The sequence below is a fragment of the Cebidichthys violaceus genome, unplaced genomic scaffold (genome assembly GCF_023349555.1).
Source record: "Cebidichthys violaceus isolate CVI_PGR_0920_01 unplaced genomic scaffold, fCebVio1.0.p SCAF_24, whole genome shotgun sequence".
Lineage (NCBI taxonomy): Eukaryota > Metazoa > Chordata > Actinopteri > Perciformes > Stichaeidae > Cebidichthys > Cebidichthys violaceus.
Window position 1 is genome coordinate 7,496,843 of NW_027176417.1, and position 13,483 is coordinate 7,510,325.

The window sequence follows — 13,483 nt, forward strand, 5'->3', positions numbered from 1 at the left end:
AGAGATTCTTTGCTGCACTTCCCAGAAATCATCAACATTTTCTGGCATATCATGGATCTTTTCTCAGTATGCACTCATACACCTGACAAATAGGAAATGTCCCTCTTTAGAGAAGGAACAATCAATTTGAATGTTCCACAAACTCGTCTGAGCTCCAGTTTTTTTTCCAGCAGGTTGTTCTGTGACATACACGCATTAATTGAATTATAAATTCCTGCTAAATTGCTGCAGTGTATTTGTTCCTGCTATGAGGACAATCTGAGGTCCGCAGAAATGTACTAAGGTCGGATGAAACATAAGGTCATAATGGTCTGTTTCTCATTCAGGGGAAATCACTCCAGAATAGTGCATCAGCCAAATTAAAGCTAAATGTGGAGCAGATTTACGTGATTGTTTTCAAAACATTTCTGCAGCTCCACGAGGAAACCTCGTGCTACCTCAACCTGATGTGCTACGTCTCCATTCAGTCAAGTCCTGTGGAAATGTCCCTGACAAATACCCCGAATGTCGCACACTGGAAATTCAAAACATCGGCTCAATGCTTCAAGCTTCAGTAGAAGCGTGTGGAAGTTAAGCCAGTAAACAAGTGTTAGTCATGAGACTGAGGAAGTGTTTGCTACCAGAACACAAGAGCCAACGGATCAAGAGTTCAATGGCAATGTATTCTTAGAAACAGGAAGCCTGCAATGCATCCACTGGTCTGATTTCCACTGAGGTAAATAAAGGGAGGTGGGACATATATACCTATACTGTATGTTGGGATAGGTAAACATTGAAAACTTCTTCACTGAGATCTCTCACATGTGCACGCTTTAAGTTTACAGTATTTTTTATCTCCGTTTGAAAGGAAGTCTGTGCCATCAGAAACCCCACAGGATACTCTCTCATGTTGATGCAACAGGATGCAAGTTAAAAGTTGTGTCAGATGTTTAGTGTTACTGCGATGCGCCATGCAAACCCACAAAATCCTTCATGGATTGAGGTCATCACAGTGAAAGGCACGCAAGTAGCTCGTAGATCACTTGCAATGATAAACCGTCAAGCACACATGCTTCTGATCACCATGTGTTTGCAGACGGATGAAGGAGATGTGGCACGTAAAGTTAACAGCATCTCTGTTCATTGAACGAATGATGCACTGAAAGAATAGATATAGCCCTTTTCCTTTGGGACTTCCTAATTACACCTGGTCACATAGATACATTTTTGGATGAGGAACAGACAGCACACCCTGCTTTGTCTGGAAACAATACTCATTTAAGAGGGAAACGTTTTCTACGGTCAGACAAGGGAATTCCACCCTTAATTAGATATGTGGGGGGGGAAAAAGACATATTTTCTTTCTTTCTTTCTTTTCTTTCTGTCTTTGAGGAGAACAATAGAAGAGACAGTAACTCTTTTTTTCTTGAAGGTCAGTTTAAAACAGCCTGCCTTTATTTACAACATTTATATTTCAATACAAACAGACTGTGACTGAACTAATAGTACTAGTTGTGCAATGAGAAAACACACACACATCTATGTTCTGTGGTAAAATATTCTAAACTCAAGAGTCACTTACTAACTTTTTTCAGGACTTTTGACTATATTCTATGGTCTACATCTATATAAGACCACTTTTACACTTTTATATTACCTAATAAGATTGGTTGAAAGCTATATATATATATATATATATATATATATATATATATATAGACATATATCATTTATTATTGAGTTTCCTTTTTTGGAAGGCTGAAACCAGCAGCTCTTCACTTTCTAACTTTGTCTTATCAGCGAATTAACATAAGTCAGTTCCAGCTGAAATTGTTTCCTGGACACGAACATCTTTACATAATTAATGTAAAAACATTTTAACCTTCAACAACGTTATACCATTAACTAACCAGCTACAGTTTGTTGAGTTTTAAAAACGTAACAAAAGTAATATACAATGATGTGTTAGCTGGAAAAATATACAAAGTACACTAAAGGCTTCATATTTTGTGCCTTGAAATTCTTAATTCATACACAAATAAAATGTACAGAAACATGCTTTTCAGTCGTATTTTCACTGTGATTATCTCACAATAATCTCTACAGCATTTTGGAAAAATCAGTTATAAAGAAAGAAAACTGGTGAGCCTTACGGAGCATTGACTGTAGCTATGACGGGATGAGACAATGTAAGCGTATGTTTCTGACAACATTTTATTGTGAACCTCTTTATTTGTTTTTAACTTAACTAAAGAAAATAATACATAAATAGAAAACTCTCCCTATATTATATGAGTTGCATGCCTTTAATTCAAAAGTCAAAGCAGGAATGACGTTTAGCAAAGCAAGCTATCTGTTTATTTCTTCTTTTTTGTGAGTGTTTTCACTTCTTTATACTTTACAAGTCTAGTTATAGTACTAACGACAGGAATCTTGGTACTTTGTTCTTTTACTCTCTTGAAGGGATAACAGTTGCCTCTCTAGTCAGAAAGACCAACACTTTCTTTGCTATTCCCAGCGACTGTTGTTTCGGCACTAAGATTATTTCTGCCTGCAAAGAAAAGTTTATGAACCTGAAATGCTTTTTCAGATTTGAGAAGTATTTTGACAGGGTTTTTGTGCATATCCTTTCCACAACACCCTCAATCAATAACTACCCATTTCTAAATTGCATCAACATCCTCAAAATGCCCAGATTTTGCATGTCAGCTCAACAGAACAGCTTCTTGTCCAAGTTTATTCCACGTGATGCAAAAAGCATTTATTCCTTGTGTTAATGCTCTGAGGCCAGTGAGGCCGGTTGAATCACAGGGTCTTCTTCATGTCTTCTTTGTGTCCTTTCCATTAGTGGGATGTAAAGAATGATGAAGAAACCGTGGCTTTGGTCTCAAGCTCTTTCTGTTGTGGTAATATTCGTGAGAAAAAGTCAAAAAAGAAATGTGTGAGTTTGTGTGAAAGAGAAAAGTTTGTACTCAGTTGCCATGAACAGCAGTAAAACTCCCAGAAGAAATCAATCTTCATAACATCTTGTGAAAAGTCAAAGAAACAGTGAGCCTGAAGCACCACCTTCACACGAACGGGCTGTCCGATCGGAATATGTCTGAGTATCTCTTGCCGTTCATGTGCTCGGTGTGGCTTTCGATGCTGTAGCAGCGGTGGACTTCTGTGAGCGACGACGCCACGTACGAGGCCGAGCGGAAGAAGTCAGCGTTGGCAAATGTGCCAGTGAACTGCATTCGCTGCTGGTTCCAGTGTCTCCGCAGAACACTCTGGACCTGCAGGAAGAGACACAAAGGGGACGTGTGGAGGATGGTGAAGTGGCTTTCGGATTTAAATGCCTTCTCACATTTCATCTTATCTTTGGGAAAACAGCAACCAAACAACATCTTTAATGCATTCACTGAAAAGGAAAAGTGACTTTAAACAGCCTGTAGCACAAACACTTCACTGAATAAATTCAATCCAACCATTTAAAAAAAAATATGTAGACTGTCTTTTTGGTTTCTTGATGGGTTTGGGGGACTCAGAACCTCAAAATTTCAAAAATCCTCACCCTGTGTCCTTGTGTGAACCATATGCTTTTTATTGCCAAGCGTGAACAGGTCCAATGTTACCATTAAAAGCCGTGTGAACTCTGAAACTGTCCCTTAGACAGACACGTGGTCCCTTTCTGTTCCTATCTTGAGAACTCAAGAATTGGTGGCCTAATCTCATAGGGGGAATTAAATGGGTTCGAAACATGAAATGTTGTTAGTGCTCATTACTCACCTCCCCGTTGAAGAAGCAGAATATTGTAGAAACCAAGAGACCCTGCATGAGAAAAAAAAGTTTCTTGAGAAATTACACAAGATAGGAAATCCCCTAAGCTCAAACAGCTGCTTACTGTGTCACATGTTCATGCTCTTATTCTTGAAATATTTGAAATTCTAAACCACAGAATGATTGAGGATATTGCCCTTTCACAGTCGGTTCCTCCAGCAGCACTTTTGATAGCATGCACTGGTGACTTTCATTTGGTTAATACAAATGCTTTTTGACAGTGGAACACTCCTTGTGCACTGACCTGGTAGTGCATGAGGATTTCCATGATGTACAGGTAGATTTCAGAGACCCAGTGATCCTGGGGCTTGTAGGGGAGCAGGACAAACTGGATGCCAAGCAAGGGGATGAGGATGAGGGTGGCTCTCACGGCCCTCATGTAGAGGCTGGACTCGGCCTGGTGCGTCACCCTCAGCTTAGTGATGAGAACCCGAACGATGTTCAGCAGGAAGAAAAGATTCACCTGGAATCCAAAAGGCATTATTGTACATTTGACGCAAAAACAATGGAAAGTTTAACATGGTGACGATCATTTTCAACACTTTCATGATGACCATACTGAAGGAAAAAATCCCTCACAACAAGCAAGAAGTAAGGAGGCTGTACAACAGTCCTGACAAGTGTCTAGTAAGTAAATCTGGATTTCCCACCAGGGCTTGGTGCTTACCACCAATGCGGCGCAGATGGGTCCGTGGATAATGTACAGCAAGGAAGTATCTGAGCTGACCCAACATCTGTGAATGCGTCAATCAGATCATCATACTATACAGTATGGAGACACAGGATTTAGGTACAATGATACCTTTAGATCAAGAAGACTCACTTGTCGTTGTAGTAGCACTGACGTGCTATTGAATGTATCACCGTTGGCACGAGTGGAAAACCTGCAAAACCACATAGAACTGTTATGACATTTCAGTGTGAGAGAGTGAAATGTGCCCAGTGAAATATTGACATAAGGCTTTACTTACCCCAGCCCAGCAGATAATACCACATGAAATGTTGTTTCTCTGCAAACACTGCCACAACAATCAGAGTGTGCAGGTAGATGCCCTCGCACAGCATCCAGAAGTAGTTGCAGCTCAACAGATACAGGTGGATGAACATGAGCAACTTGCAGCTCACCTACAGGAGAAAACGAGCCGTCATGATTTTACCGACGCTGAAAATGTTGAGCGATGTTTGGTTCAACGTGTAGAGTCGAAGCACTCACAGAATCGTTGTATGTGTGTCCCTGTTTCTTCACCACTGTTGTAAGCCAGACAACGGTGATGATGGAGTTCAGCACGAATGAGAAGAAGAGGTTTTTATGGAGCGTTATCCTCTGACAGCTCAGACTCCTACAAGAGAAGACATTTCAGATTACACATGACTTTTCATATGCATAACTTAGACATAAAGAAGGCTTCTACACTTACTTAAAATGGAAGAATATTCCTAATGATATGAGAAGTGACACCAGCGACAGGCCGTGACCAATCATGACCAAGTAGAAGTGAGTCATTGCCACCTGCAAGAAAACAAAATGAATGCAACTCCACAGTCAAAGGTGCATTACATATTTCTATTGTATTTATTCCTACTTACTGTCACATGATGCATTGTGTTGGCTTGGCAGTTTGTGAAGTTTGTCCACGTCCTGTTGCTCTCGGGGTGGCGTCCCCACTCGCCTGTCTCTGAGCACACTTTGGATGCAAACGCTGTCAACAAATTTGCAACCACAATTTTACATTTCTGTTCCCGGAATACAGATATGAGCTAAAGCATGCTAATTAGTGAGCTAGTTAGAGAAGATGAAAACTTTGATTGTTTACCAATCGGCAGTTTTTATGCTGGCCTTTATGCTAAGCTAACGTACAGACATAATAGTGGTGTCAAACGTCACATCTAACTCATGATCAGAAAGCTCGCCGAAGAGATTCATCAACTAAAAACTAGAATTAAGCTTTTAAAAACAGGGAAACTGCTCTCAAAGTAAATATTCACTGCAGATATATAGGGGTCTTTTTATGCTCCAAGCTATTAAATGTCCAATTTTATAGTCTCAACTCAACATTACACAAAAATATTAAAGGTTTGTAAAGTTAGTAAAGGATAACAATGAAATTTACCATGAGGATCAAAATTTTTAAAGTAGTCCGGACAGCTCTGCTCCGTTTGTCCGGCTTCAGTTTCGTCCCAGCACAGCCACCCATCCCACGTTACGTTGCACACTGGCCCTGATGACAACAACGGACGCACAGTGAAATGTTACAGTGACTTAATATGAATTATAGTATCAAAAAGATGCTTTTGAGACTGTCCTTTCACCTATTGTTTTCGTTTTCCGCTGTGATTCTTTTACAATCCTCTGGAAACATTCGTACTGGGCTGTGGTGATTTGGTTCGGCTTATGTTCACCCTGATGGTTCAGATGCTCCTGGTAGTCATCTTCAGGGCTCGCCACAACAAGCAGCTTTAGAGAGATTATAGACAAAGTCAGAGTGCAACTGTCAAGTGAGCGCTGACAAATGAGAACTTAGGTTGATAAAACACATGATATAGATCATTTTAATGCAATGACAATGTCACATGTAGAATAATGTCTTCAAGGGCTCTGAGGGAGCTACAATTTGACTGGCTGGATGTTCTAAAAAGAAATGGTGATGCTGCACAATCATACAATACATTAATGTGAAGGTGACATATTTAGCTAAAACAGCATATTTCAGGTGAACCACTGCACAGATCAAATACAACAGCTACCTTATTGAGGGCGCACAGGACCAGCAGATACGTGAAGCAGTTCAGATCCATCTGTGCTCTGATCACCGCGGGTATTCGGAGGTACGTTTGTAACTGAGAAAAGGAAAGCATATTAAGACTTTGTAACAATAGACACTTGGACATTAGGGTTACACGTCTGTCCTTTTGCTTCCTCTGTTCTTCACAGCTTCCTTCCTGCATACTTCTTATGCAGTTTAACCAAGGTTTGGCCAAAAGACATAAATGTGGCAAATTAAGTAAACGCTTGTGCTGCAAAGTCACTATACAGATGCTTTCATCAGAAAACTAAATGTTGAGCTATTACTGTATGTCTACAAGATGTGAGACAGTGGAACGTATGACAGTTCTAAATAGGAAAAGCAGTAACAAGCAAACAATCTTCTATCTCTCTCATGTAGATGCTGCATAGAATCAAATAATGATCAATAGTTGTATTCTATCATGATCTATCATGATACTGTTGAAAGTGACTAAATAACATATATATAGACTGGATGTTTTCTATGTTATGAAAAGGTGATTGTTGCTAAGAGAGTATATTTATTTCATGTATTTTTTATACACAGTATATATCATGGACCTATAGCATTCATATCTAGATATCAATCTAGTTATCAACATCCGTCCCTATAGGCCTTTATACAACTGAACACAACTCAACAAGAAAACACCAGTACAATACAGTGAAAATACACAAATCACAACAACATAACTTAACCCTCTATTTTTACTTGACCTTAAAATGATCCCAATCATTTTGAGTTCTAAGAAGCAATGTGATCTCGAAACAGAGGAAAGACTTCCCACCAAAGGAGGTTTCGACAAAGTGGCAGACATTCATGGATACGTTTAATATGTACAAATTAGCTTTACATATTTAGGTTCACAATAATATGTCAGTGGAAAGATCGTATCTACTTCACAGTCACTGATGAGTCTAAATGATAAGTCACATTCCTGTCATATCATTGTCATTCTTTAATCTAACTTCACTGTAAATCAACATGTGTCCTTCACAAAGCCAACATCTTCACAACTCTGTGCTCTTAGTCATGCTACACAAGAGAGTTTGACACACTTTTTCATAAAAATCCTGGGCTACTCATTTGGAATAAAGAACAGTTCATAGACACAGACCAACATACTTTATTCATTTCCAACTCGACTGACTGCTTATTCAGGAAATCTTTGTCAGTTTGTAGGATTAATATCTTCTTGAACACACCCAAGCATACAAATACACTTAGAGTGAAGTTACTCCATCATCGTATCGGTCATCTGCACCAAAAATGTTCACACTTTCCCATGTAAAGTACCGTTGATTAGGTAGGAAATCCAATTTCACACCCTTGATGTTTAAATGTGTGGAACAGTATTTCAAAGAGGTTTGACTCGTCTGCTACACACTAAATAGCCTTCTACAAACATGTGTTTTGTGGTATACATGAAATTTATCCCTGTTTAATATGCATGTTTAGTAAATAAACTGATTTTTGGGGGATGATTTTCATAAAAGTTTCCTCAAGCAAAGTTAAGAGGTACCATATTTGTTTCTCTCACATGTAACAACTTGATGTGTATGTGTGCATCCCTGTTTTCCATGTGGCCTGCAACATATATCCTGAAGTATAACATTTCACCTGTTTTCATGACCACAGTGCTTAAACATCAATCAAAACCTACATGCTGAAACTATTCAAGAAACCTACCTTTACAGGAGCAGAGAAAAGAGTAAAAACACGGTGTTTGCCTTGAAGAGTATTCCTTCAGTCTGAGAGTTTAACCTTTGCAGGAAGAGAAAAAACAGGGTCTTAGAGATCTCTTCAAGAGTAGTCCTTCAGTGTGTGTTTCACAGCAGAGTCAGGGGCGACACTGAGCTGTCCTGATAAGAGCTGGCTGGGGCTGCGGATGACATCACATGCTTGCTTTTTGTGGAGGCAGATAGAGGGACATCCCTACAGTGTAGTGGGCATTAAAAACCACTGATGCAGTTGATGACCATAATACTGTATCATTTATATTATGTATGATATATAATATACGATGTAAAGTAAACCTTACTATCCTGGGTGTTGAGCTTTAGAGTCTGTAAATCATGAACTATGAATTACCTTTATTGCATATGGTGCAGTTACTCAATGTGCCTGCATAGGTATTGTTGTTTTTTGTGATTTTTTTTTTTGTATCTGTGGCTGTTATGGTCATGAGTACTATTGCAAATGGGGAATATGAATGGAATATTGATTTAATGGGAGGAAAAAAGACGTAACAAATCTATTAGTTCAACAAGGTCACAGAAAGAGTCTCAGACCTAAAAAGATTGCAGACTGGCTGTTAAATGTATTAGAAATATGCATATACTATTAGAAATATATATATAGAGAGAGAATTTGTGGTACATAACTGCTGATAATCTGGAAGCACAAAAGCACAAAACTGACCAATCAGCAAGAGGGTTTCTATAATTTAGCAACGGCTCCCTCTGCAGGTCAATGCTCTGTGGAAACCTCCAGGTTACCATGGCCACGGCGTTGTTGGTACTGCCTCTGCAAAGTAACCTTAAGACAGTGCGGTGAGTTTCAGCTGGTCTTTAGGCATTTATCCACAAAGAACGGTACTTTTTGAAATGTGTGCACCTCCCGAGGTAAGTTGATTAGTTAAAATGAAAGAGTTACAATTGTTTTCTTAATATTAACAGCATTAACAGGGAAGTTAAAAAAGTGACCATGTAATTAGCCTGATTAACGTTAAGCTATACCAAGCAGGGTAGCTGACGGTAGACTTAAGTTACATATGTGCCTCCTTTGGCACATACTTTATTATAGCCACAGTTCTCTGTAGCAGATCTTCACTGCTGTGTTTTTATTCTTTATTCCTGTGTGTATCTGTGGTTTGTATGTTTCCTACAAGCTAATGGATGCCTGAATTTCCCTCAGGATCAATAAAGTTAAGTATCTAGTATCTATAGATTTGTCTCTATCAATGATTGACACCATTATTCTGCAGCAGCAGGATGTTCAGGAAAACTACCTGCAGGAACACAGTCAGTGATGCAGTGAGTTTCCACCAAGCCCAAGCCCTCAACACAACTATATTTCTTCTGAAATCCTTCGGCCCAACAAGATTTCTACTCAGAGAGGAGGGAGAGGTCAGGAACTTCACGGTAAATTATTCTGTGAATCAGGATGCATGTTTTTAAAACTCCACAAACCAGGTTTTGTATCCTTACTCCACTTTTGTTGGTGTTGTTTAGGTGTGCTTGGGTGACCCACATTCGTGCACTTGCCCTGTATTCACCAAGGAGCAGGAGCCATGCAAACACATCTGCTGGTATCAATAACACACACACACACACAAAGATTAACACACCCAAACGTTCTGGCCAATAATATTTCGTTCGCAATTTTTGTTTTTGGCATGTGCAACATTGTGAGGTGAACACTGTCATTTAGTTTGTATTCATATGACTAGGTTGCGTGTTTACCAGTTCAAGAAGAAAACGTATCTCTGAAATGTGTTGCAGTGTGAATGAACATTTGTCAGAGAAAACCATGGATTTTTTTGCAGAACCTAATAACTGGAATTGGTACTTTTCAGAACTTTTTTACCACCAATCAAATTGCGCCTGTAGTGCAAAGCATGAAACTGTTAGTTAGTGTTGTTTACTTTTTATCAGATATTTTGCTTTATTTAAATTGAATTAAGTTTTTTATTTAGTTTTATGTAGGCACAATTCTGGCCCGGCTGTTTTGTTAATACAACTTTAAACACTGATTAGTTTACTTATTTTGTTTTTAGTGTTATTATTTTGTAAATCACAAATATATTAAAACATTTGAATGATATTCAGACCTCCTGATCACTGAATGTATGTCTATATCTCGGTCCTTTTCACTTTTCATCATATGAACTTGTAAATATTTATCACTACAGGGTTTTACTGCGGAAATTCAGACTACCCAGAGAACATGAATGTAAGTTCTTTAGATAAATTGCACTTTTTTTACACTGATTGCATATTGTACCTTTCAATTCAGTTATAATGTTTTTATTAACATCGAAAAATATAGAAAAATGAAAGGTTATCACAAAAAGCCTATTGCACCTAACATTTAACAATTCCTTGTCAACGTCTTTTATAGACTACAGTTAAATCAATACTATATTATGCTGTGTGCTATTTTCATGTTTAACACTTTTGCTGTTTGCAGGAGATTTGAATGAATTGACCCACCCTTGTACATGTGCTCTTGTTGACATGCAATGTTAAAAATAACTGCTCTAGATTCGTTTCAGCTTGGACTTGTGGAGAGACAGATCTTGGAGGTGCTCCATGGTTTACACCGAACCAAAGACCACCGGACGGAAAATGATCCATCTGCTGCTTCTGGGAGCCAACCAGTCACTGGCCAGGAGGCTGGAAATGTCTGGCGGAAAGTGATCCAAGCCCAGGATGTGTGTCCTATCTGTCGAGAAGTGCTGCTGGAGAAAAAACAGCCTGTGTCTTACTGCAGGTACTGTTGTTTCAGTACAGTCATGTTTCAGGATGATGTAAGATGTTCTACTCAACTTTTGCTGCACTACTGGCCAGAACATGACCCCATAAAACATTATCAGTCCCAATACAGCACATCCAACTGTTGACATACAGAATGTTGAGCGGAAACCACCAGCACAGATTTTCGGATGTTGTAAAATTCAGTTTAAATATCCTGATATTCACAGAAGAGGACGTTTGGAAATGAAGTGGAAAATGTTTGTTTTCAGCATTGTGCAGACAGATTTTCTCTCATGTGCCGTCCTTGTCTCTCCCAGGTTCGGTTGTGGCAATAATGTCCACATCTCTTGCATGAAGGTGTGGGCGGATCATCAGAGACTGTCAGACAGGAAAGAAACAGTGAAGTGCCCTCTGTGCAGGGAGGACTTCAGCTCTCTGAAGTTACTCCAAGAGCAGGTGAAAAACGCAGCAAAGCTCTTCACTGCCTCTGAGAGGGAGAAGCCAGGCAGGCACCTGGGAGTTCTTTGTCACAGCTGCCGGCTCTGCCCTGTCACTGGCAAATGTTTCAAGTAAGCAAGTGGCAACATTCAACATTGTCAGTTTCAATCGCAGTATGGTGATTGGCATGTTGTAGTTTATTTGAAGTGATTTTATCAATTTTTTGTCAACTTAAACTGACATTTTAGGTGTTGTGATGCTGAATAATAGTCTTCTTCTTTAATCTGTTGTCATGCTTTCAGATGCACAGTCTGCAGTTACTTCTATCTATGTGAGGACTGCTCAAAGAAGGGCTGTCACCCACAGCATCCATTTGCTTCACGAACAGTAAGCTTTGAAATGACTTACTGCATCTCCCACCTCAGGGGTCTTGAAAATACAATGATTCAGATAACTCTAAACTTTACAGTGGTCTTAATGCCACACATTGCAGTAATTGTACTGCAAAAACCTAATATCTCTATTGGTGGTGAGCAGTTTTTATGAACAAGCATTTCTGCTACGATAAGTGGCTAAATAAATATCCACCTAAATAACTAAATGAAAACTAAACCTCAAACAGAAAAGGAAAGAAAAGTGGCACCTGGTGTCTGAAGACCCGAAGGATGAACCAAGGGGAGCAACCTCTCAGTCAGTTAATGACAGGTACGTTATCAAATACATCCAGAAAATGAATTTTAATTTCACTTGTTGAAATTGGACCCATTCACTCAGAACACAGATGGTTTTCTTAGGGTGATATAAAGTTATAAACTATTTAGTGTTCACACTTCTGATTGCTGAGTCACACAGTTGTTGTAAAATACCTGTGACCACAATGTAAATGACTTTACAGTTTTTATCAATACAAATTATTGGTTAGATGAAATCCCGTTGTTATTTTCTGATTACTATAAACATTTTTGCTACTCTTGCTACTCAGCGTCATCCCTGTAGCTGCAGACCCTCTACCAGAAAATGTGTTGGACTGTCTTCCCACGGTCAGAGTGAGATCGGGGTCTCGGCTCTTGGATGTGGGACAACAGTGTCGGATCTGTCTGCTGGATTTTAGCCTCGGCCAACATGTCCGAACTCTGCCCTGCCGTCACAAGGTAAAACATTTCACTGTGTGCTCGCATCATCTTACTATCAGTATTCAAACATGTGAATTCTAAGCTAACGAAAACACAACAATTCTTAGTTTTGGGGGATTATACACTAAGGAAAATATTATATGACATTTCTGGGAATACGTCCCCCAAAATGTTACACACTGGCCCCGCTAAGAATATGAAATACAAAAAATATGGAATCATAATGATATACACAAACATAATGCAAAATAACAACCAAGTTGCCCCCCCCCCCCCATAAATGTTCCCACACTTCAGTTCCATGCCAGCTGTGTGGACGGGATCCTGCGGAAGTCAAACTGCTGCCCGTTGGACGGATACGTCATTTATAACCCCTCGATTTGGAGGAGCAGTGAAAGAAAGATCTGCCCTAAGTTGTTCTGTGCCACACGACCAGAAAATAACTTAAAAGACCTGTTTATTCCAGGAGTGGCTCTGCGGGACAGGAACACTAAAGTCACTCCCTCACACGGTTCTCTTCATGTAGAAGTGCTAACGGGCTCTTCAGTCACTTTAAACACTCCACAACAGTTAATAACTGATAGGTTTCAGGGCTTGTGCATAGCTACAGACACTGTGACGGAAGAGGAAAAAAGAGAGTTGTTATTATAAAGATCATCTGAGTAAATCTGACTTATGTATATGTTCCTCAAAAAAGACAGCCACAAAAAGCCCTTCACCTAACAAGTGAGCTGCAGTAACACAAATGACGGGAGTCTTGATAAACACGCAGCAACAAAAGAAGACAGAGACTTAGACTTAAACCAATCCATAAGTGTGCATGTGTAACTCTTTAATCAGAAAGATGTTG

General features: G+C 39.4%; 2 protein-coding genes across 2 annotated transcripts; one reads left to right on the forward strand and one right to left on the reverse strand.

The window, feature by feature from the left end:
- Positions 1-1,412: 1,412 nt before the first annotated feature.
- On the reverse strand, positions 1,413-8,418 carry calcrlb (calcitonin receptor-like b). The gene is made up of 13 exons (XM_068719700.1): positions 8,274-8,418; positions 6,544-6,636; positions 6,109-6,253; positions 5,910-6,017; positions 5,386-5,498; positions 5,217-5,308; positions 5,012-5,138; positions 4,770-4,923; positions 4,622-4,682; positions 4,466-4,532; positions 4,043-4,261; positions 3,748-3,789; positions 1,413-3,254 (listed from the first exon to the last, which is right to left on the reverse strand). Exons 2-13 carry the CDS (start codon positions 6,592-6,594, stop codon positions 3,048-3,050), a joined length of 1,386 nt encoding a protein of 461 aa, XP_068575801.1. The 5' UTR covers positions 6,595-6,636; positions 8,274-8,418; the 3' UTR covers positions 1,413-3,047.
- Positions 8,419-9,124: 706 nt separating this feature from the next.
- zswim2 (zinc finger, SWIM-type containing 2) lies at positions 9,125-13,483 on the forward strand. The gene is made up of 10 exons (XM_068719657.1): positions 9,125-9,208; positions 9,571-9,727; positions 9,818-9,894; positions 10,498-10,538; positions 10,850-11,078; positions 11,380-11,631; positions 11,803-11,887; positions 12,123-12,205; positions 12,483-12,651; positions 12,931-13,483. Exons 2-10 carry the CDS (start codon positions 9,578-9,580, stop codon positions 13,282-13,284), a joined length of 1,440 nt encoding a protein of 479 aa, XP_068575758.1. The 5' UTR covers positions 9,125-9,208; positions 9,571-9,577; the 3' UTR covers positions 13,285-13,483.

Bases quoted from the DNA above. Each gene is read 5' to 3' on its own strand.
- calcrlb (XM_068719700.1), bottom strand. From the start codon at position 6,594: ATGGATCTGAACTGCTTCACGTATCTGCTGGTCCTGTGCGCCCTCAAT. The intron at 5,309-5,385 runs GTAAGTAGGAAT...GTTTTCTTGCAG, and splicing joins ACACAATGCATCATGTGACA to GTGGCAATGACTCACTTCTA. The intron at 4,533-4,621 runs GTGAGTCTTCTT...ACGCATTCACAG, and splicing joins CAGTGCTACTACAACGACAA to ATGTTGGGTCAGCTCAGATA.
- zswim2 (XM_068719657.1), top strand. From the start codon at position 9,578: ATGTTCAGGAAAACTACCTGCAGGAACACAGTCAGTGATGCAGTGAGT. The intron at 11,632-11,802 runs GTAAGCAAGTGG...TCATGCTTTCAG, and splicing joins GTCACTGGCAAATGTTTCAA to ATGCACAGTCTGCAGTTACT. The intron at 12,652-12,930 runs GTAAAACATTTC...CCCACACTTCAG, and splicing joins CTCTGCCCTGCCGTCACAAG to TTCCATGCCAGCTGTGTGGA.